The sequence below is a fragment of the Staurois parvus genome, unplaced genomic scaffold, assembly GCF_062004578.1.
Source record: "Staurois parvus isolate SC_StPar_1 unplaced genomic scaffold, SC_StPar_1.0 ptg000054l, whole genome shotgun sequence".
NCBI lineage: Eukaryota > Metazoa > Chordata > Amphibia > Anura > Ranidae > Staurois > Staurois parvus.
The window spans coordinates 6,822,684-6,847,626 of record NW_028317850.1 but is presented as its reverse complement, the minus strand read 5'-3'; the positions used below and the strand labels follow the sequence as shown (position 1 = coordinate 6,847,626).

General features: G+C 39.2%; 1 protein-coding gene across 2 annotated transcripts in view; it reads left to right on the top strand.

Annotated features, from left to right (window-relative positions):
• LOC149470057 (protein unc-13 homolog C-like) overlaps nucleotides 1-24,943 on the top strand; it is a 434,551-nt gene that overhangs the window by 82,450 nt on the left and 327,158 nt on the right. For both annotated transcript variants that reach the window (XM_089668057.1, XM_089668050.1), the window contains exons 9-11: nucleotides 2,075-2,143; nucleotides 11,477-11,566; nucleotides 17,193-17,321. In XM_089668057.1, coding sequence (XP_089524183.1) covers nucleotides 2,075-2,143; nucleotides 11,477-11,566; nucleotides 17,193-17,321 — 288 coding nt within the window. The remainder of the gene's footprint in view (nucleotides 1-2,074; nucleotides 2,144-11,476; nucleotides 11,567-17,192; nucleotides 17,322-24,943) is intronic.

The following is a 24,943-nucleotide window of genomic DNA, read 5'->3' as shown; positions in this document are numbered from 1 at the left end:
GATTTTTAAAAGTGTTAGCTGTTCCCGCCTTCCTTGGGATGTCTTTGAACTCCTGGAAAGGCTGTGTTATCTTTTTACGAGGTGTTAAATGGCACAGATTCTTTGGACAGCCAAGCCCCAGCTCCCTTGGGGACTTTATACCTCCTAGCCCCCTACTGGGCTCTGGCCTCCTGTGACACTCCTAACACACACACACACACACACACACACACACACACTCACACACACACACTCAGAGAAGGAGGGGGAAAGTATGAGGGGAGAAAATGGAGATTCTTAACAAAATGGAGGCTGCGTCCTGCCTCTGGTGCACACGTTCGCGACACAGCCCATTCATTTGACTTCACATGCTACAATTGCCCCAGAGAAGCTCCAGAACTTTTTTTTGAGGCAGAGAATGATGTGTTATGACAGGTTGTGGTGCATCTGCTGCACTTGGGGTGCCTTTAACATGTAATGACAACATAAATATGATGCGTGTTTCTGAAACACATAGCAAAGCGTGCCTCTTATGTGCAGTTTGCTATGCATTCGGAAACTCACAGATGTGAGTGGAGCCTCATTGTTCTGTGTAAACGCACCATTTTTACTTTCAGGCCCCATTCACATCTTGAGTAGTGGAAGCGCATGGTTTTTGGCTCGTGTTTCCAATGACGCACATAGGGCAGCCCGTTGATTTCAATTGGTTGAGCTACACATGGAAAAGTAGCTCATGGGACATTTTGGCGTAATGTGGGTTGCAAGTTTTTTACTATGCGTTTTGCTGCATTTTTCACTAGTTTTCTCATGTAGCAAAATGTGTGCTTGTCTCTGTGTTTTGTGTGCCATTAACAATTAATGACACTGAAAGCTCAACTAGGTAATTTTAGGTGTATAAATGTGGCGCTAACTGTCATTGCGAGCTTTAAATGTAATTGCCGAATTTTTTTTTTTTCTTTCTTTATAGCTCCGCGAAGGAGTGGTCATTCGGGTCCTGCCACTGAAGTAAACAAAGGTGAGGGTCACTGGGTAATGTTACTGGGTGACCCTGCCCCCTTGTTTACTTTAGCCGCAGGGTGAATAACAGATCCTTCTTAGCACTATAAAACAAAGGGAAAAAGGATTAGCCTATTACATTTAAAGCCTGCAATGACAGTGCCGGCAAGTGAAGGAGTCTGTATACACTTCTCCCTCACTGTATACATAAATAATGCAATTGTTGCGGTGCCGACATAAAAACCAGTAATTGAGCTACACATGTTACATATCACCGCACATGCCAGAGTGAGATCAATATTTTTAGCACCAGAGCTTATGGGTAACACTAAACTGATGACCTGTAGAGGCTTTTAAAGCATCACCTATGGAAAATATAGGGTTTTGACATTTTTTCGCTGTTTCATGGTTGCACGCAGTTTTAATGCTTGACATGTCTGGTATCCATTTACACGGTGCAACGTCATCTTTTAGATTTTACAAAAAAATTTAGTAAACTATTGTGCTCGCGTGCCCTAAAATTAACTTTAGTGTATTTTTTACTGAAATTTTATAAACCGTTGTGTTAATATCATGTAACATAAAAAAATTGTAACTGCCACAAATTTACTCTCTAGGTGTCTGCTTTCAGAAAATATATAATGTTTAGTTTAAGTAATGTTCAGGTCTAAAATTATTTTTTAATCATGTAAAGCAAAAATGGCTCTGGGACTCAAGTGGTTAAGTAGATAGAAAAACAAAGTAAAATTGATGTAAACTGATGTAAATTGATCTGTTTCTTTCTTTAAAAAACATGACTGAACTAATTAAATGAATGATCCGCAAGTGTGAAAGGGGACTTGCTGTTTTTCTGTCCTAAATCTACATACCAGCAAGCAATGAAGCTTTCTAAGAAATTCAGCAAGGGCTAAGGTATGGCCTGTTCTCGAAATCAAAGAAAGCTTTTATTTTTCTGCAACTGAGGTCTATTAATGGTATATTGGTATAAAGAGGAGCTGGAATTTTGAAAAACAAAAAGGTGAATTTTGCCTTTAAATATTGTTCTAATTGTTTTTTCCTATGGTTTGCTATTTATATGTCTGTTTATTTCTTTACACAGAGAGAAAAGTTTATAAAACTATTGGATCAGTTGCACAACTCCCTCCGAATAGATCTTTCTAAATACAGGGTAAGCGTAACAAGTTGTTGATGATCTCCAAGCATTAATTGCAGGTGACAATTACTCTAATAATATGCTATGATCTGACTATTCAACATGTCAAAGTACATTTTGCTTTTATATCAATGTATTATGTTTGGATGGTTGAACATTTCATGATCCTTTCTGTGTAAAATAATAACTGCAAAATGATGAAGTAGGTGTTTTCATCCATATATCTCCTAGTTAATGCACATTTCAAATTTTGTTAAGATTGATTTTCTAGCCTTGCAGTGACCATTAGAACACAGAAACAGATTTTGTATAAAGATTAGTCCATCTGCAAAAGTCTAAAAATAACAGAGGAGATGCCAGCTTAATGTTTTTTTCCATTAAAGTTATAGTGTCTGTACAGAAAAAAATAGATTGATATAGAAAAAGGTGGTTCCAGTGTTACTGAGTGTCTCTACACAACTTTTCTTTTGTGCCACAGATCCACTTTGATAAAACCATAAGGCTTGGGCTAGTGATTGAAATGCCTTTTAGTGTAAGGAAACAATTTGAATTTTAGCATGATTACTATTAATCAGATTCAGAAATGTTGTTACTTTTTCATTTACCATAGCTAAGGGTAATCAAAATTCAGCTTTAATTGTTATGGATACTATAAATGGGACCTTGCAGTCTAGAAATAACATATTTTAACTTTAATATTACTTGCTGTCGCTGCCTGGTCTTCTGTTCTTCTTATGTATATTGTGGTCTGGAGCTGCCATATGAAATGATCCTCAGACTACACAGAGCAGTGATGGTAAACTTGAAATGTGCCCCCATTACCTCCAGAGGGTTACACAATAGTAGTCTGCTTTAATCTGTGCATTGCATCAAATTGGGCAACCAATTTAAACTGAACAGGTTGTAAAGCATTTCAATGCTACATTTTTTGCAATGCACGCTGAAAAGAGAGTTGCAATAAAATAAGCTCCATCATTAGTGTCAGTGGCTGTTATCAAAACCCCCATCTTTGTTGTCACTGGATGCATTAATAATCCCCAGTATTGGTGTCAGTGGTTGCACACAGAGAGCCGATGTGCCGCTGTTTTTTAGCACAAGGGACATAGAGATCACAGTTTGAAGTCACTTACATATCCTTGATACTGCTTTAAGATCCTGCACTCCTTTCTGTAGGTGGCATATTAGGCTTTAGCGGTGATGCAGAAGGTGAAAGAGGATGTTAGTAACTTAGTTGCTCTATGAATGCCTATCTTCATCAGGAAAGCAGATGTCTAATAGGATGCTAGTGCCTAGATCAGCCTTTCTCAACCAGGGTGCCCAGGCACCCTGGGGTGCCTTGAGGTTTCTTCAGGGGTGCCTTGGCAAAATGTCTAAAAATTGCATAAAAACTTGTTTACAAGCCAGCAGACAGAACAAGCCTGCCTTTTTGTTACACAAAGCCACAGGTTTTCATTGTGCGCCATTACAACCTTCTAGCTGCCGGCGTCCTGACAATCAATGGCATCATCAGTTGATAAGGAGGATGTCAGCTGCCTGCACAGCATCCTAGTTTTACCCTCCCCTACCCTTCTCCATCAGTGCTGGGGTCACATTAGCTCAGTGATGAAGAAAAACTGAGGGAGAATAGAAACACTGGAATACTACTTAGTGCGCAAAAGTCTATTTGCTTTGGAAGAATAAATCACCTCTAATTTTGGGTGTCCTACATGTGTGGATAAAACTATTAGAATATTTTTTCACATTTTAGAATGCGGTGCCCTTTTAAAATTGTGGAGGTATCTAATTTTAGAATTGGGTGCCTCCAGACTGTCCATAATTTTTAAGGGTGCCTTGACTGAAAAAAGGTTGAGAAATACTGGCCTAGATTGACCTCCATGGCCATCTTTAGTGAGGGCACATGTTGAAAGTGGTGAGTGTATGGACAGGTTCCCCGCCTGTCAGGGAAAGTGTTGAGAGTTAGGGAGAGGTTCCAGAGGAGTAGGGACAGTGTAGGAATTTAAGACGATTCTCTGTTTAAAGAAGCCTTGTGTTTGAATGTGGACTGATCAGGCCACATTCCCGCTCCTCATTGCAGAAACTGTCGGTATCATCCGAAGTTACCAGATATCTACTACAGTTTCCATAAGTGGCTCAGAACGGCTATGCCTACCCACTGGGTCTGGTTGTACCTTTTTGGAACTTTATGTGAATACACTATTGTCATGCACCTAAGGCTACTTTCACACTGATCTGCCGCAAAAATGCATAGGCATTTTTACCACGCTTTAGCCGTACTTTCTAAGCATTTCTAAAGGACACGTGACTTAAAAACTGCACCAACAACGCTTCTCAGAGGCATTTTTGAGGCGCTTTTCAGGCTTTTTTTGGTATTTCCCATTTAATTTATTTGGGTAGAGGTATTTTTGGGGCCTTTGTTTTAACTCACCAAACATGCCCCTAAGATGTTGCAAGCAGGAGTTTTTACACCGCACCGCAAGCGCAACTCCTCAATGTGAAAGTAGCCTTAGACTTCAGACCTGCAGAGCTGAAATTTCAGCCAGGAATTGAGATGAGAGACCAGCATGTCTAGACTGTTAACATTTTCATTGTTGAATCGAAATCACCAAGGTGCAATCTGAAGGGAAAGGCCTTTGGCACCAGTATATAACACATTTCATTTGCTTAACAGAGCTGAGTAAGCAGTATGGATTATGCTGTTAAAATGTTGCTTTTTATGTAAGTTCTACTTCAAACCCTAAAATCCAATTTCTGATTGGTTGTAGTGAATTACTGCACCCAATTGCACTTTTTAAATGCTAACATAAACTGAGAGATCAGCCAAAGAAATGTGCGCTTTAGCAATTGGTATATATATACTTTTCAGATATTAAAGTTCTGTTCAGTAGTGAGAGAGATACCATTTCCTATAGTTTTTATGTTAAATCCAAACCCAAACGTAAAATATTGCAGCTTACAATTAGAATGTGGTGGCTGCATTGGTTTTCTTTTTTAGGCTTTTTTCCCCTCTGGGTATCTGGCCAGTAGCACACTTCCTGTATTAGAGTACCTACACTCTGGATGGAGAAGCACAGGGGACACCTTTAGACAGCAGCATTGTTATTCTGGGGGGAGGGTAGTGTAGAGCATTCCCATAGATGATTAATTTTTTTTTTGTTCAACCAGCAGCTTAATGGAAAGAAAAATGAGGTGGATAGGAGAATCCTCCTGCTGTGCCTTTGTATTCTGACAGCAGAGAGAGTACTCCGCTGTCAGAATTCACTGATCAGCGGTGCCGACTTTAGCTGTGGAGCTGATCAAGTGGCAAAAATTTGACCCTGCCCATACATGGATTGGAATTCAGCTGATTCAGCAGTGAATTTCGATTCTTTACACAGATACACAGTTAAAGCAACAGGTTTTTATTTCCTTTTGGGATAAAGATATTACATTAAAAAAAAATAAAAGCTGATCAATGCAAGCACCCCTGTCACTGGTAAATGATTTGTTTTAACCCTCTAAATGCTACATCTGCAGGACAGCTTGTTCTGTTGAAAAACAGCAGACCTACCGGCTGGATCACCAGGTGGAAATAAGGTAAAGAAAGCCCAAAAAAAGAAAACTAATGCAGCCACCACATCTAAAAATTGGTAAGCTGCAATATAAAAAAAAGTTTGCTTTTGAATTTAATACTGCTTTAGACCAAAGTTCAATTTATGAGTTATATTGAATATACATTATATTGAGATAAGTATGTGGATGCCTGCTTTTACACGCACAAGAACTTTAATTCCATACCAGTCTTAATCTGTAGGGTTCAATATTGAGTTGGCCCACCATTTGCCACTATAACAGCTTCAGCTCTTCTGGGAAGGCTGTCCACAAGGTTTAGGAGTGTGTCTATGGGAATGTTTGACCATTCTGCCAGAAGCACATTTGTGAAGTCAGGCACTGATGTCAGGTGAGAAGGTCTGGCTTGCAGTCTCTGCTCTAATTTATCCCAAAGGTGCTCTATTGGGTTGAGGTCAGGACCCTGTGCAGGCCAGTCAAGTTCCTCCACCCAAAACTCTCTCATCCATGTCTTTATGGACCTTGCTTTGTGCACTGGTGCGCAGTCATGTTGGAACAGGAAGGGGCTATCCCCAAACTGTTCCCACAAAGTTTGGAGCATGAAATTGTCCAAAATGTTTTGGTATGCTGATACCTTAAGCGTTCCCTTTACTGGAACCAAGCCCAACCCCTGAAAAACAACCTCACATAATCTCCCTTCCACCAAACTTTATACTTGGCACAATGCAGTCAGGCAAGTACTGTTCCCCTGGCAACCACCAAACCCAGACATGTCCATTGGATTGCCAGAAAGAGAAGGGTCATTTGTCACTTCAGAAAACATGTCTTTACTGCTCTAGAGTCCAGTGGTGGTGTGCTTTACACCACTGCATCCAACTCTTTGCATTGCACTTGGTGATGTAGTGCTTGGATGCAGCTGCTCGGCCATTGAAACCCATTCCATGAAGCTCTCTACACACTGTTGTGCTAATCTGAAGGCCACTTGAAGTTTGGAAGTCTTTAGCTATTGACTCTGCAGACAGTTGGCAACTTCTGTGCGCTTCAGCCCCGCTGTCATTTTACGCGACCTACCACTTCGTGACTGAGTTGCTGTTGTTCCCAGTTGCTTCCACTTTGTTATAATTCCACTAACAGTTGACCGTGGAATATTTAGTAGCAAGAAAATTTCACGGATGGACTTATTGCACAGGTGGCAACCTATCACACTTGAATCCACTGAGCTCCTGAGAGTGACCCATTCTTTCACAAATGTTTTTAGAAACAGTCTGCATGCCTAGGTGCTTGATTTTATACATTTGTGGCCATGGAGGTGATTGGAACACCTGAATCCAATTATTTGGATATGCTTTTTGCAATATAGTGTATATTGTACAGGGTGCCAATGAGGGCTCATTGATGGTAAATATGTGTCACCATTGTTTTTTTTGTTGTGGTCCCTTTAAGGGGGACAACAAGAGAGGCATCTGCTCAGGATTAATCCAACTGTGAGAAAGACCTGAAAAGTGCAGGAAGCAGTCAGCAGGGGTCTGGGAGGTGTTTTGCGCAGCCAAACACATTGTGCTGTTAGCTGCCTTTTGCTGAGCCTCTGCTTGGCTCTATCACCTTTCCAGGACCCTGAGAGCAGGTGGGAACTGTAAACCCTGTTGTTGGACCACTCTCCACTGGTGGTGAGCCAAATCTTTGTTTTGTACTAGAAGTGTAAAGACCGGTTTGTTTGCTTTCTACTGAAGAAAAGTTACTTGGTTTTGCTGTTTGAACACTGCTTTAAAAAGCCATCTGGCTGGTGATACTGGGCTTCCTCATTATAATCAGCAGAATGCTTATGGAAAGCAACAAGACATTGCCTTAGTTAAACTTTTTTGATTGATGTCACTGTTTTCTCTTAAATAAAGCTGACACAAAAGGCTGTATGGTGGCATAGGCCTAATATATGGCAAAACTGTAGCATCTAGCAGTTCCAATATAATGTAATACATTACAATCATTCTGAAGATGTCATCCCCTTGTTAGTTCATTACCTGGTACTGGCTTATATTTTGGTTGAAAAAAATGTCTCTTGCCAAATTGTCTGGCTGCTGAATGATAATCCTGGCACTAGCCTTGGGAGAGATTCAGGAAAACATTTCCTGTCACTAAAAAACAAGCACTACCTGGCCTGTAAATGTTTACAGAAATGGAGGTGAGCTAGTGGCTGCACTGTTGCATACAGTATACATACAGTATAATACAAATCCAAAACTGGCACTCACAGGTCCTGAAAAGGTGATAGAAAAAAAACCAGCAGCATACTTATTGTCCACTTTAATTGAAACTCAGTCCATCTTTCTCAAGACACTACAACCTGGAAGTGAACAGACCAATAAACCCAAAGACCCAACCACCACCAACACCCACTAATGATGACATCACATAGTGCAAGAGTAAAAAAGACACATACAGGGTAGAGGTCAAGTCAAAATCACAAGAAAACCACAATAGTCAATCAAAAAAGCAACATATACAACATTCTAGTTTAAATACAGCTATCTAGAAATAGCTTGTGAATACAAATGGCAAATTACAGAAAAAGTGGAAAAAACAAAGCATATTATAAACACTCATAAGATGGCCACCATTGCACATGGCAAACACCCGGCAGGAATGGACAACCCATAATTAGTAACTCCTCAATTATAAATAAAAATAAAACAACCCCTCAAAACAAATAAATGTAAAAATCTGCAATTGCAATCATATTTCAATCATATGTGAACAAAATCCCAAATTTGTGAATAAATGACAGTTTTATAAATACATGAATATCAAAGCCCTCCAATTCAGTCATTTAATAAAACAAAGTCCAAAATATTAGCAGAATCACCACAATGCTGAAATCAGTGTATCCTTATATCAAAGTGAAACCCCTACTGGTGAAGTCCTGCCCTAGACATAACACATATAGGGGATAAAGCCACATTCATGTCATCATCCCGTGGTTATCTTACAAGCAGCTGTAGCCACTTGTGCCAGCACTATGTTAATGTAATATCCTGTGGTTTTTTTTTAATTTATTTATTTATATATATGTCGGCAGTAAATGAACAAATCTCCATTCTTGGAGGTGCTGAGAGATGCAAGCCTGGTATCATCAGAGGAATAACCACCGAAGGGGACAAGTGCATTATAACCTTCCTGTTCACATATGTGTGGCACTTGAGGTTTTATTTTGATATAAGGATACACCACTTTGAACGCCATAGTGATTCTGCTAATATTTTGGCCTTTGTTTTATTATTTGATTGAATTGGAGGACTTTTATATACATTTATTCATTAAACTGTCATTTATTCACACATTTTGAATTTTTTTCACAAATGATTTAAATATGATTGTAATTGCAGATTTTTACATTTGTTTTTGATATTTGAGGGGTTGCATTGACTGGATATACATTAATTCATGGATACTATATATCGCTAACTAATATGAACATCATTTGTGCATGAATCAGGGTGCCAAAAGTGCCAATAGGTAGTCACCTGAAAGTTGCAAGGGATCATAGAAAGCAATTGAGACTTAGCTGTTCATTAAGCCCCTTAGGTGCCAAAGCTTGTAATTCATGGATCCATCAGCTCTCCCTTTGTAACAGCAAGCGATGGTGGTAACCCCTTCGGTAAGGGCGGGGCATGGTCATTGAGCATACACTTTGAATCTGGCATCAAATTATTCTGTTCCAAAAAGTGACGTGTCACCAGTTGGTTAGTAGTCCGGAAAGCAATTGCCTGCTGGATGGAAGATCTGTGGTTGTTGATCTGATGCCTAAAACAGGTGATAGTGTTGCCTTTATAGCACAGACTGCAGGGACAGCAAAGCAAGTATAATACGTATTTTTATGTACAAGAAAGTGTGGGATTGACATACACGTAGTAGTTAATCCTATTTTGACTGGAAGGGAAAAGTACATGTGTTTTAACAACATAACTGAGCGCCGAAAAGTATAACTTATTTTAATGGCTACAGAGCTGTCAGTGGTGGCTAGATGGGATTTGAATTTGCAGCAATGCAAGGTTTGCCACAAACTCTTGTGTTGACGGTTTGCAAGCAGATGAACAAAATTACCAGATTTTGGCCTGTACACCCATGCAAACTGCTGACTAAAATCATTACTTTAGTAGTGGTATTACTACTCCCACTAAATGAATAATTTCTCCATGTGTAGGCCAGAAGCTTCCTTGTATGCATGGACACAAATGTTGGCACAGTATCATTAGTTGCTAGGATGACAGCTGCCAGCATCCTAGCTACCATTATACCTCCTGGCTTCTTTGTAAACATGCCAGTGGAGATCCCAGGTAATGTCATTGACCAAATATGCTCATGATAATTGGTCAATGATCATCACCAGCAGGCTTATCGATATTCCGCAGCAAGCTGTCAATTGTGATGAGAATGTGATGGAAGCAGGATCGTCATACATGGGTCATTGTGTTTGTGTCAGTAGATCATCTGCGATATCTGATGTGGATCTACAATGCTGCATGACATCATTTATGATAGATGTACAGTGTCCTTTTTTTTTTTAATGAAATACTTTGACACAGTGTGGGTTAATTTATTTACTCTTTACTCTCTCTTACTATTTTTTGTGTGTGACCCAGGGTACTGTGAACCCTTTACTCAATCATATTGGGTGATAGATATCTGGGAAGCCCCCCAGATTTCTACATCCCTCATCATGGGGTCAAGTACTGTGTACCCCTTACTCATTCACATGGTGTAGGGCAACTCTTTACCAATATGGGGCACCCAGTTAAGAGAGCTTCCAGTTTCCGATAACTGCCTTGCCCCTGGTTCACAATAAACCACTGTACCATGCTTGTAAGAAAGAGGACCTTGTCCTCATCAACATCGGAACAAAGTGTTTTGCTAGGGGGACCCCCTTGGGCACTTAGCCAGTTAAGGGCATGTGAGCTGGTATGGTTCTGGAGGAGAGTAGCAGGCTCATCCCACCTTTACTGTCCTGCCAAGCTACACTCCAGATAAAGGACTGTGGATGTTTGGGAGGGACCCCATGCATTTCTTCTTGATTTTTGCATGGGGTTCCTCCTTAAAATCAATACCAGACCCAAAGTGTTTGGGTGGGATCCCATGCTGTTTTATTTCTTTGGCCTCTTTCTGTGCAGCTCCCCTAAAACAAATTCCTAGCAAACCTGAAGGGACTGGCATACATTATGGGTGAAACCCAAGTTATTTTTTGTGGGGTCACAATTCTTTATCTATAAGAGACATTTCACTAAAGGGGCCTGTATAGATGAAAGGGAATCCTTGTTTACAAGCAGAAGTAAAGCAGCTGAAGCTTTAGTTTTGCACCTGTCCTCAAGGCAGTGCTCAGCCTCAACACGACAATCCATTGCCTAAAAAACAAGGTCCAGAACTGATTTTTAACATTTGGCTCCAATTCTCTTCAATGGGGTTCATATTTGGCACAACATAGCAATGGTTTCCAGTTTTTATCTGGATGTTTTATCTGGATGTTTCCATTTGTATACTGCTCTTGAAAACCATGCATGTGATTTTGTTTTAAGAGATCATGCCTTCCAAAAGTGTTATTTCAGCAATAAACTGTATGTATACTTAATGCTGTGGATATTTTTGTATCTTTAATGAATAAAAGAAAATTATTTAGGTACCATATCTCTTTAGTGTTACTGGTTCCCCTGATGATTACGGATTTCACTTGTATTAGCTTAGGCTGCCTTGTCAATAATAATTGTAGCTTAGTGAAAAAAAAAGTAAAGTAAGCTTGTGTTATTTTACCAACAGGATAACTTTCCAGCTGCCAACCCAGAAAGGCTCCAAGACCTGAAATCTACAGTGGACCTGTTAACAAGCATCACCTTTTTCAGAATGAAGGTACAGTCAGTAGCCAATGTCTTTTTAAAGCACATTTTCTGTTGTGCGTCTTACTAGATTTCTTGATATACATGTTTTATGATCCCCTGGTAATTGAAATCTGCTGTACCAGGTACTGGCAGATTAGTTGTGATTCTGACAATTTCATACTATTTTTTCTAAAAAGTAGTGCTTATTTTACCGATCCTACTTATTTTTGTCCCAAATATTCGACTGTTTACACTAAAATACATTTGTTCCCAGACTATGGATATTATAACTGAAGTTTAGTTAACATTTTAGCTACAGCTTCAGTCATATATCTTACCTGTAATTAGGTTTATTCCACATTCTGCTGATTGTTCCTTAGTGTAAAAATATTCTTTTCAGTGATGACAGGTGCTCTTCAAATCTCTATGGGTAATTTCTTCAGGTCTAACATTGAAGTACTGGTGCCCGCCCACCCTCTCCTTTTCTTGCCTCCATTCAGAAAAATCCTTGTATTTTTCTCACTGAATACAGCATGTTCTGTGAATGGGGGAGAAGGTTCCTGTTGCATTCTGTTAGAACAATGTAAGGAGTTTTCTGAATTGAGGAGTGGAAAGAAAGGGGTAGGTGGATGGTACTTCTTCAATGCACTGCAATCTTAGACCCAAGGTAATTACTAATAGTCTCAGAAATTCAACACTGTCAACAGGACCAGGCATTATTGGAGAGCAGATTGCTACGTTAAAGGATAAATTCACCTTTTAACAAAAAATAATAAATACATTTGTTCGCAGTTAAAATATGTGCATTTATTATTTGTTGTTTCTGGAGCCTCTAAAGCAATTGCAGCAGTGATCAGCAGATCGCTGGTGCCATGCAAGTCTCCTGCAGACCTGTAAGTGTATCTGTATGCCCATACAACTTGCAGGTCAGCAGATACTCACCTGACAAGAAGACCCAATGAACTACCACAGCACTCCACAGTGATGTGGTAGTTCATTGAGAACTACAAGCTGACAGCTGCAAAGGTTGCCAGGACTTGTAGTTTTCTCATTCACAGAATACTGTGAATGAGTGATGCGGCTGGCAACATTTTTCTTTAAATTGTCACAATCTTCTCCCCCCACTACCTGTCACAACGGGGAATCATGGGGGTGCAAGGGCATGTCTGTTACACCCTGGGTATGGGTGTAACATGTTACCAAAGGTAAACATATCCTTTAGACCAGGTTCACACTAATGCTGTGCTGGACACTGCATGTAATTCGTACAGGAATCACACCGCAATTCAGTGCAAATTACATGCAATATCTGTGTGGTGCAGTTTGAGCCATACATTTTGTATGGGTCAAATCACATCACATTCACACCAAAAAGGTGCAGGACCCTTTTTTTTTTTTTTTTACCCATGTCCATGCGATTGCTGGCAACTGCACTGTGTTTTACGATCTGTTTTGGGGTGTTATTAATTTAACATTGACACCCGCACCAGATTGCATGTATGCCATGCAATTGCAATGCGGTGCAGGAAAAGCACATAATTCGCAGCATTTCCTGCACTGCATCATTGTGAACCTGGTCTTAAGAGCAATCCGAAAGATGCGGAGTGCACTTCATTACTGGTAAGTTATGTTATTGAAGGTGTAGGCTAAAAAGCTTTAAAGTTTTGAAGCTGAAATAACATAACTTCAGTTTTAAAGTATTTTCATACATTCTTAAACCCTAACCTCTCTAACTGCTTGTACTGTAAAGCATTGTGTTGTCAGCTCAGTGAATATCATCTTTGTAAATTGAATATTCACTTTACTAGGTGAACAATCTATGTTTAGCAAATCAGTTCCAAGAATGAGCCATTTAAAGTCAAGATAAATTTAGTTTTTTCATAAACTATGTATTTCAATTGAATTGAATTCAAGACAAAATACTAAGAAAACAGAACATAAATTTGGTGTTCACCAAATGATATACAGAAAATAACCTCAAATGTTTTCAAATGGTAAAGCTGAAGCATTTACTTCAAGATGTTTCTTACTGCATATTTTTTCATTTTCCTGTTCCTCTAAAGTTTCTCCAGTAAGCTAATCTTATTAATTTCGGAAAAACACTTTTTGTAAAAGTATTGTATCTCTGCAGAGTGTGCCAGGAGTTTTGTTGCTTTTAAAAGATATGTACCCCCAACAGTTGTACATGTGAGTGCATGGCTGTGCTAGATGTGTCATTGTAACATTTGCATTGACTTTCATATTTTTAGATAAAAAGAAGTCTTTTAAAATATATACATTATATCTTCCTTTCACTTAATATTTAAATTGCATCTCTGAAGCTTTTTCTTGGCAAAAAGGCAACCTTTTTATAAAATGTTTTACTACATTTATATATATGGAATAATTCATAATAAACAGTACATCTGGAGGAAAAAAGATTTAATTTCTACATACGGAAAGGCTTCTTCACAGTAAGAGCTGTGAAAATGTAGAACAGACTCCCTCAAGAGCTGGTTCTGGCCAGCTCAGTAGATTGCTTTAAAAAAAGCTTGGATTCTTACCTCAATGCACAAAATATAACTTGATACATATATTTATAGGTATTATCACCAGGGGAAGTTGATCTTGTGAATATCTGATTGCTTCCTGGGGAATCGGAAATACATTTCCCCATACTGGAGCAAATTGGATAATGCTTTATTGTTTGTTTGCTTTTTTTGCCTTCAATTTGTGTGTTTTTAATTTTTCAATTGGTTGAACTAGATGGTATTTTTCAAGCAGAATAACTTTGTAACTATGTAGTTTTATTTATATATATATATATACACATCACATTTTATATTCATTGCTTTATAGATATACCCCTAAATAGTTGTGGTGATGTGAAATTGTTTGAGGGTTTTGTTCTTTAGTGCTTAAAAAATGTAAGTCTTAAGTTTTAATTAATCTGGTTTCAGCTTGTTTTATATTAAATTATATTCGATAGGTAGAAGACAATGACTGCATTTGTTATTGCATAAGAACCAAGAATACTTTTGATATTTGGCATAAAAACAGACTTTAAAAAAAAGAAACAGTTTGGCTATCTAATATTTAATGATATAAGTTTAAGAATAATGATATGACATTAATTGTGGGAAGGTTAACAAAGACATCCAAAGTAGCTATAATTATAACAGACAACACACACACAATTTGGTATTGCCATAGCTTTATTACAAAAATTATTCTGCTCTTCAGAACAAAATGTTGCATGAGTATTATGGTCTGATTGTTTCAGTGACGTTAGATGACCTCAGAAAAGGTTGTTTAAGCTCAGCCTCATTTAGATGTTTTTAAAGTGACTCCTAAAGATTTCTCAATTGTCAAACGTCCAGCGGATAATTGGCAAAGTAGTGGAAGAAATGTCAGCACCATTGCCCCTGATTGAGCACCCTACAAAGATCCTTGCAAGGACACAGTGAACACAGTTCTTTATAAAGGAAAAAAAAATTAGTCAAAGCTAAGAATAAGCAAGCCTCTCTTGCACTCCATAACAAGAATTGGCTAGTGAACATTGGAAAAAATCACTTAACAAGATTATTGTAAGTTACTACAAAGAGTGCCATTGTTCTCCAAAAGAGAAAGAAAATGTTCACTCTCAAGTTTTCTACCGACAGCAGCATTACTAGAACAATATTCTATAGACAGATGTTACAAATGCTGAAATTCTTGGAGACATCAAAACACTGGGCATCAACAGAAAAACCTCATTCCATCTGTAAAGCATGATGGAGGGAGCATCATTTTGTTTGATTGCTTTGCAGCCTTAGGGCCTGGATGGCTTGCAACCTTTGAAGGATCTATAAATTCTGAGCTGTGTCATGAAATTCTACAGCAGATTGTCAGGGAACTTGCATGTCACCTGAAACATGAACACAACATGCCCAAAAACCCATAACAAATCAAAATGATTCAAACAGATGAAGACCATATTGTATAAAGGCCAAATCAGAGCCCCGGTCTCTGCTTTATTGAAATGATGTGGTGTAATATGAAACAAGCTACATCTAAACATTGCAGGACATCTAAATCAAAAATACCTGAACTGAAACAGTGAAAAGACTAATCAACAGCTGCAAAACATGTTGGCTGTTGCCAAAAAGAAAATAAGAGGATCCATTTGAATTATGTGAGCCATTCACAAAATAAAAGGTATTCTAGGAATGGGAAAAAAAACAACACTGCAATTTCTGTGTATGAGAGCCTCAGTCCTCACAGCCACAGCATGTTGGAAGTATAGTGAGATCTATACTATTTGGCCTGAATGAAAGTTTACATATTAAAGAGATGACAAATCCTTTAAGTGGCATACAGTTTGTAGGCAGGTGCAATCTGTTTTCTCCACTGCAGGTGGCACACAACTGCAGCGACACTGCAGAAGTAGAGGAAGTCAAGAGGAACCTAGCTCCTCTATGATTTCCTGGGTCACGGGCAGCAGTTTGATTAGATCCTGGTGCCTCATGTGATTTTGGTGATCATCTTAGATCAGAGAGTCTATCCAAGATCCTGACTCCTGGGCTTCAAGCGCATTTTGCGTGTGGCTGTAGTAGGGACAGGTCTCCTGTCTGTTAGGGGCAGTATTTAGCATCAGGAAAAGGTGCCGGGAGAGTAGGAAAAGTGCAGGGACACGCCATCCTTCCTGGAAGCCTCCGACTTGGGTATGGACCTGCCAGGCCTCATTCCGCTCCTAAAGATAGACGCTCTCAGCACACCTGAGATCTACTGCCCTGATACATCGATCTTATACCCTGTGAATGCCCTGGTTAGGTTGATTTTCCTGTGGACTTGTTGTATTGGCAACATTTATTTGCAATATATTCCTGTTACTCTGCACCTGGACTCTTGAGTGTTTTCTGTCACTGTACCAGGTTGCACCCACCCACAAGCTTATGAGAGTTACCTCTTTTTTTACACATCAGATTTAAAAAAAAAAAGTTTGCCTGGAGTTCTTCTGTAATATACTAGTCTACCTCTGAATGTAAATGGTAGTTAGAGTTACTTTTGTTGAGTAATTAATTGTGCTTGGTTGCTTGTTAATTTGTTTACCATATTTTTACACTAAAGTAAAAGTCATACCTTTTTCCTCCAAAAATTGAGCAAGCATTTTAATAGTGGATGTATATAGCAAATAAGGGACTTAACTCAACATTTAGAGGGCATCTGCACTCAAAGTCAATCACATACAGTGGTCTTTAAATTCTTGGGGAGCCCATTGGTGAGAATTGCCTACCAGAATTTCTCATTTTTTTCTCACTGCTGTGGCCTTTAGAGAGACAAAATCTTGCAACCATTGTTTTTAAAAGATATATGAGGCAGTGAAGTAATTTTACCTACAATAATCAACCACTACAGAGGTATTTGTCTTGTGAGAAGTTTGCAATTTTTTTTTCAATTAAATGCATTTTAATGTTAACCTTCATGTAGGCCGAGTGAGTGTAGCCTTACCTTCGAATTGAATAGAAATATGTTGTAGGATGAATATTTTACATCAAAATAATAAAATGAATCAGCACGTTACTGCTCATACTTTTGTTGTGTGGGTGTAACAATTCAGCTATATGGGATGATTGTGCTATACCACAATAGAAGCATTTGAATGCAAAGCCTTTATGTTGATTTTTTTCTTTTTCTAGGTTCTTGAACTTCAGAGTCCTCCAAGAGCTAGCACTGTGGTGAAGGACTGTGTGCGAGCTTGTTTAGATTCCACCTACAAGTATATTTTTGTTAACTGCCATGAGCTTTACTCGCAGCTTTTGGACCAGGTAAGATTTAAGCACTGGTGTATCTGCTGGAAAAAGAAATGTATGGTAACGTTTGCTTTGTTGTGGATTATATAGTTAGTTATACATATAGGCGCTGATTTATGAAAGCAAATTTGTAGGTGCTGTAATAATGAATGTGCCACAATTGTGGGAAAATGCACATCCAGAAATTTATCAAAGCTTTACAGCAGCTGCCTCATATTTACTCCACATTTCAGAACCAGGTCCATAGTTGCGCAAATGCTTATGCGACCTCAGTAATTCTAAGCTGGTGCAATACATAAAAAATTAGTTTTTGGAAGCAGATTCATTTTTTTTTTACTATAATATTCATAGTTATCTCAAGAACAGATAAAATGCATCTGTAAACTGTGTAAAAAAAAAAAAATGTCTTGGAGCCCAAAAACTTGTGAACTGTACCTGGATGCAGCCATCCCAGAAAGAAAGCCTGTTGTACATGGTGTGTAAAAAATGGACAGATCCTGAATGACTGAAGAGCACTCACATGACTTGGTGCCACTAGTAATTTTTTGCCAAATGTAATATCTAACAGAGATGTGAAAGGTCAGCATCCATAGAAATATTATCAGCAAATTGACTCAGATTGTATGTGTAGTAGAGTAAACTGTGCCAATCTGAACATATAGTGATAAAAAGCAGAACAAAATTGCTTAAAGACAAACTATAATGGTTTTGGATCAATTTTATTTATTTAGGTTTATAAGTCTCTAAACAAGCCTCTCTCAACCCTTATACCCTGGAGGAACTTTTGAATAAAGTCTGAGATCTCAGGGGATGCCTGAAATAATTTTCCAATGTTCAGCTTGCACTAGGTCAATGTGATCAGTGAGCTGTAGATATAACTATTTGTAGAAATACATTATATACTATCATGCCACAATTGTGCTGTATAACCCATTAATGACATATAGGTGTCAAATGTTGGTAGAATTTTTTTCTCATGTATATTCAACAGTTTATTATAGGTCATTTATTCGTTAAGGATAACATAGGGTGTTATTTACTAAAACTGAAGAGTGCAAAATCTGGAGAAACTCTGCATAGAAACCAATTAGCTTTCAGGTTTTATTGTCAAAGCCTAATTGAACAAGCTGAAGTTAGAAGCTGATTGGCTGCTATGTACAGCTGCACCAAATTCTGAGTGCACCAGCTTTAGTAAATCTACCCCAAAGTCTGTTACAACTATATACAAGCTGGAGCTAACACACGAAAATGTAAAGTGCACAATAGCATACATGATGTAAGTGATTACTCCATTAATTTTCTTATATAGGAACTGTATCATAATAAACAGTTTCACTGTTTTCAACTTCTACCTGGTGGGAACTTCTATAGGGAACCAGAGCCTCCGGCCTTAATGTAGTTACCTTTACAGCACAAAATGTGATATATGAACAGGTTAAAGATTACATTTCAGTACAAACTGGTACAACTAGCTTGAAAATTTTGTTTATACACTACTAACACACCATACTAAAGTAATATTTTTCATGGAAAGCATTGCAGCATCATTATTGAGCCAGGTCAGTGTTAGGAATGAAAATCACTGTATCTGTATCTACCTGAATAGGTGAAATCATCCACATCAAATGTCGAAGTAGAAACTAGCATGTCAGATGTTGCCTATTAGTTGGCCAAATAGGTGCTTAGTCATTCTTTAAAACCTTCTTTAAAACCTTTCCACACTGTACTTACCTAGATTGGTCTTTCTGTCCCTCACTGCTGGATCAACTGCTTCTCTCAGCAGGGAGCCTGCCCCATCGGCAGGATACAATGACTACTGCTGGCTGCTTTAGCTGCCAGCAGTGGTCAAAAGGAAAAAAAACCTGACAGGCTGGTTGTACTGAAATTGATCAGTAGATTGACTTCATTACAAGCAGCATGCCCATAGATGGATTGAAATTTGGTCCGTTCCTGCTGAACCACATGAATTATTATCCATCTAAGGCCAGCTTAAGAGCACTGTGAGTTATCAGCAAAGTAGATCAGATTGCTTTACAGCTCCCTTTGTCTGCTTGAAATCTAGGACTTTGTTGTTTGATTACTGCTGTTATGGCTTGTTTGAGTTCTGTAAACAGCAAGTTTCATTCAGTGCAGCTGAAAATAGTCATGCTAATTATGTGAAAAGGAGATTACAGCTTCATCTGCTGGCTTTATAGAAGATCATATTATATTATTATGCAAATGTTCATATTTCCCTTAAATAAAACATATTTTTGTAGTGAACCTGTGCTATGCCCAAATGAGCAAATCAACAGCTTTGATTTAGGGCTTCCTTCACTAGCACCATATAATTACTTTCATTTTGCCCCCACCTCTCAGTTTTGCCACAGGGGGTGCGGAAGGATAGTTCTGTGTTAGCTCAAATTGGATTTCTAGTCAAGGCTTATGGATAGTACATACATGGCGAATATTGGACGATCTGGTCCTATTTTTTTTTTTTTGTCTCATATCGAAAATGAATAGGTTACTAAAGTTACATAAATTCACAGTAAACAGAATACAACTTTGGAAGTGATATGTATTGTAATGTATTCTTTCATTTTCGAGCATGAACGGTCTTGGTCACTTGACTTTTTTTTCATACAAGCACTATACTAATTACACGAATTTCTCATTGTGTGTACTAGGCATTACTCAATGCTCAATGACTCCTTACCCCCATGTGATAGCCCTGAGCCAATCATCAAGCACCATACATGTCATGTAGCTGCAGTTGCAACCAAAGATTTCAATAAGTATTACCTAGCTCAACTGCTAACAGAGCAGACTGGAAGTTTCACACCATTGCAGCCTGTTGGTCAGATGCCCATTTAATTCACTGGGGATTCCCATAGAGGTTAATTTACTAAACCTGGAGAGTGCAAAATCTGGAGCAGCTGTGCATGGTAGCCAATCAGCTTCTGATTTCAGCTTGTTCAGTTAAGCCTTGCCAAAAACAAAACAAAAAAATAACTGTAAGCTGATTGTTTTCTATGCAGAAGTGCACCATATTTTGCACTTTCCAGTTTTACTAAATCAACCCCAAGGAGTCTGTCTAGATTAGTGGAAGAAGGTGGATTCAATGGCACAACACAAAACAATTTTGGACTATGTGCTGAACTGAATAAAAAATACATAAGGCTTGTTGCAGTAAATCATGGTAAAATGTGTTTTATGGCACTTTAATGCAATGCATGGGATGCAGGATTTGTGTTTGTAGTGCATTGCAGTTCCGTTCATTTTGAATGGTACCCCAATGAACATTTCAAATGCACCTTAAGGTATTGGGAGAGATTTAATAAAACTGGAGCATTCAGAATCTGGTGAAGCTGTGCAGCTTCTAATTTCAGCTTGTTCAGTTAAGGTTTAACAATTGAACCTGGAAGCTGATTGGTTTTGCACCAGATTTTGCACTCTCCAGTTTTGGTAAATCTCCCCATTGTGTCCAGCAGTGACGTAGAGGATGCAAGAGGATCCAGTGAGAACTGTGAGGGAACGAGGAGATCACCCCAATGTTGGTTTCCCAGCAGACTTTGGCAAAGGATCTCAATTATACAGAACTGCTTTTTGTTAGAAAAACAGAAAGTTGTTTGGGTGTGCGCATACGAGGCCAGCGGGACGGACATGTCTCCCTGAGGCTCCACCACACCGCAGGGAAGACAGCCACCCGACCTCCGATCCCAGCCCGTGCTGTCATATAAACAGCTCTGGTTGCCGTAGCAACCCCCTGCAACACGCCAGCATGGTCAGGGGAACGTCCCGGCACCAAGCTCTGCCGCCCAATAAGCCCATTAAGGAGGCCCTGGCATGAGCCTCCTCCAAGATGGCCACCGCACCCTCTCCTGGCAGCAAGCAAGCATCACAGAAATATGCAGCCCTGCAGACAGAGCAGCCAAGCCATCCCTACACATCTGAGGGTGAGTCTGATGTTGATTCAGAGACCCCCATAAATGCTTCAACCCCTGATCTTACTACTCCTGACCTTCTCATGTGTTTTGAAAAAATGCTGCACAAAGCCCTGAAGCAGACCTCAGGCCGCATTACAGACAAGCTGTCCAGAGACTAGGGCAATACACTGCTGACCTGGAACAGAGAGTGGATGACCTTGACGCCTCATTTCAGACACATGCAGATGACCTTGACCTTTTGCATGATGAAAATGCGACACTGCAAACGCGCCAAGAGGACTTTGAGAATCGGGCTAGGTGCTCAAATGTGTGAATCCGTGGCCTTCCAGAGTCGGTTATTGACGTCCAATCAACTGTCACAGTGTTATTTCAAGAGCTCACCCCCACTATCGTCATCGCAAAATATTGTAGTCCTAGAAACCAACTACAAAGTCCTGAGTCGTTGGTACCTGGTCCCAGCAAGAATTGCAAAGTATACCCCTGATTACCCCTCCGCTTGCTTTAGAGGCTGTGTAGACCTGGGTACACATTTCCACATATGGTGGGGCTGCCCAATCGCCCAAGTCTTCTGGGCAGACGTCTTTAGTATACTATCTAAACTTGGCACAAAAACACTCCAACCAAACCTGTCCACTGCGCTGCTCAACCTACGCCCCCCTGGCAGCACAAACTCACAATTCAAACTTATCCTTCAAGTTACTACGGCAGGCAAGCACGTCATAGCTAAATCTTGGAAATCTCCCTCACTATGCATTGCAGTAGTTAAAAATAAAGTTACCCAAGCTATGATTCACGCCAAAGTGGAAGCCACAATTCTAGATACCATCCCTAAATTCAAGAATGTTTGGAACCCCTGGGTAGAGCACTTCCTCCCGCCAAACTTTGATGACTCACTTCTCAACCTGTAATGAATATTCCATGCTACTCTGGTACCACTCCCTATCATTCTCATATACTCCTCCATTTACTGCTGCTAACTGTGGAGTCAGCTACCCCTTCTTACCCCTCCCCGCTCTCCCTCTGACCTTCCCAACACACTCCCTCCCCCTTTTTTCTTTTTCTTTTTTTTATTTTCTCCCCCTGACCATTCTGTATAACTCTACACTCTACACAGCATGTTATGCTTCCCCTATGCTACACTGGGGAGCGTGCCTATCTATTTATCAAAATTTTGTATGTATCTAAGTTAATGGCTTCTCTCATCTTCTATCCCCTAACACTGTTTCTTTTTTCGTCAAAACCACCGTCCCCCTCCTCTCCCCTTTTTTGTTAAGACTCTGTTATCATTGATGCCTACTTTTGCAATTTTCTGCCTAAGAAATGTATATCCCCATTGTCCCTTCTTTTCCTTCTTTTCCTCCCTGTTTAAAAATCAATAAAATATTTGAACAAGAAAAACAGAAAGTTACGATAATACGTACAGCAACCCATCAAAACCATGCAGGTTTGCCAACTGTGGTCATCTCAACAAAGTTGATTTGTGAACGGATGCTGCTCTCTCTGCATGATCCTTATCCTCACTGAATAATCGTTGTTTCTTTGAATACTTTCAGCAATATACGCAGTTGCTAGTATTCAAATGTCACCATATAAAACACCTATTATGAGAGCCCCGCTGTATGTTGAAGAATCCTCTTTGATAGTCTATCAAAAGTTTTTCAGACACTTTGCTGGGACACACAGTCCCCAGCAATTTTGCATTAGCAATGTATGCAGAGTTCTCAGTCCACAGTGCTAATATATCAAAATCATACACATAAATGGAATGACTTCTTAGCTAAATTAAATCGGATCATCTTCCATTTATAATGACTAGTGTGTGAAGCAAGCTATACAATATTAAAGCTTGCATCCCAGAAATCATTCTATTCCTTATTTCCAAGACTATAAAAGGAACAATGGTAAAATAAACGGTACCTATAAGAAAGCATTGCTTGTTGCTAGGGAACTAATAAATGAACTGGAGCATGTCAACACCGCTTAGTTCTCCAGACATAATATTGATATAAAAACCACAGATTGTGAAGTTCATTAAAATATGCTAATTGAACAAATTGTCAGTGTCAGAGAATAAAGGGGGTATATGTTGCCTGTTTAAATAACTTACGTGTAAATGTATGACTATAGACAATGAAATAAGGTCATGAAGATTATGGGTAATGCCTTAGCTTTGAATTAATGGCCAGTGACATTGTGCTCTTTCCCAGGTCGATTCATTGACACTTTTTGAAGTACTTCCCAATGCTTGCTGTAGATGGTGACTTAGTGTTCATCTATGCATAGTGAAGGGCTATGCATATATTATGCATGATGAGCTACATTCAATTGTACATTCTCATCAGTCTTTGCGTTGAGCAATTCTTACTGACTGCATCTTCACTAATAAATCTTGATGCTTAATGTTTTCATTGTGCAAGTACCAGATATTGGGTATTCTGAAAGCTCCTCTTTATATTTTTGTGAAACAACCCTGTCAATGTTACACAATGGTAGGAAATTGAAGGTTTGAGTTTTACAGCACATATTTAGTTGGTAGGAGTCAAATCCATTTATTAAGAATTTCTATAGGCAGAACTAGAATTCACTCCTTCTGACATTTTCATCTTATTTCTTTTTTTAGTACGATCTGAGTAAATAAAATATTTAAATGGTATAGGCAGGTTTTAATACTCTGTTGCTGTCTCCAGCAATTTGGTGCAGCAGTCAGGTATGTTTAACACAGGACCTTTCATGACATTTAAATAGTTGGGAAAAGTAAAAATCTCTATAGGGTTTTTATTCCTCTCTGTCCTTGCTTTCCTATAAGGGTGCATTCCAAAGTGTGCCCGTGATTATATGTGAGAACCGCAGCTGGGGTTCCTGCGATAGTTGCAAGAGGCCTCTCCATTGAAAACAGTCTGTGTCCTGGGCCAGTCACTCGCTGCCTGAGTGATTACCATTTCTTTCAGTTGGGTGGCCTCTCCCAGCTGATCCCAGGGCCCCTGCTGGGGTTCTTGCATATAATCGCAGGCACAGTGCATTTGCAAGTATGAATGCACCTTGAAGTGGATCTAAACTCTCCTATTCTCCACAGCCAAGAAAGCTGCCCTCTTAGCTTCTGTTTGATCTGCAGTTGCCATGTGATCAGTTATAACACCAGTCATTTGATGGTTTGACAGTTCAGGTGAAGGCACAAACAACTGTGACAGTTGTCCTTCACATCTTGACTTAGAAGTAACTTTTTCAGAAACCAGTTAAATGGATGGGTTTAGTTCCACTTTAATTCCTGTGTCAGAGACATAGCAAGAATTGATGAAAAATCTCTCACAGAGGTTCTAATTCTTCCCTGTTTCATCCAGCATTATTGAAAACAAGTTTCAGTTTGATGTATACTTAATTTTATGATTGGTTTGATTCACATTTTATACCCTTTACACAGTGAAAAGAACCCAGTGCTTGCAGCTCCTTTCAAATAATGTTAATATCATACAAAGCTCAAATCAGCCTGGGTTCACACTGATGTGGTGCAGAATTCGCAGCAGTTTCTGTGCAAATTCTGCACCGCATCACAATCGCACCCTGTTCACGCGAACCGATGTGGGTGGGTATGTTAAATTAACAACACCTCAAAATTGGTCTGCAAAATGTGGTGTGATGTGCAGAATCGGATCACATAGGTATGAATACCTATGCAATGCGATTCTAGTGCGGATTAAAAAAAGGGTCCTGCAC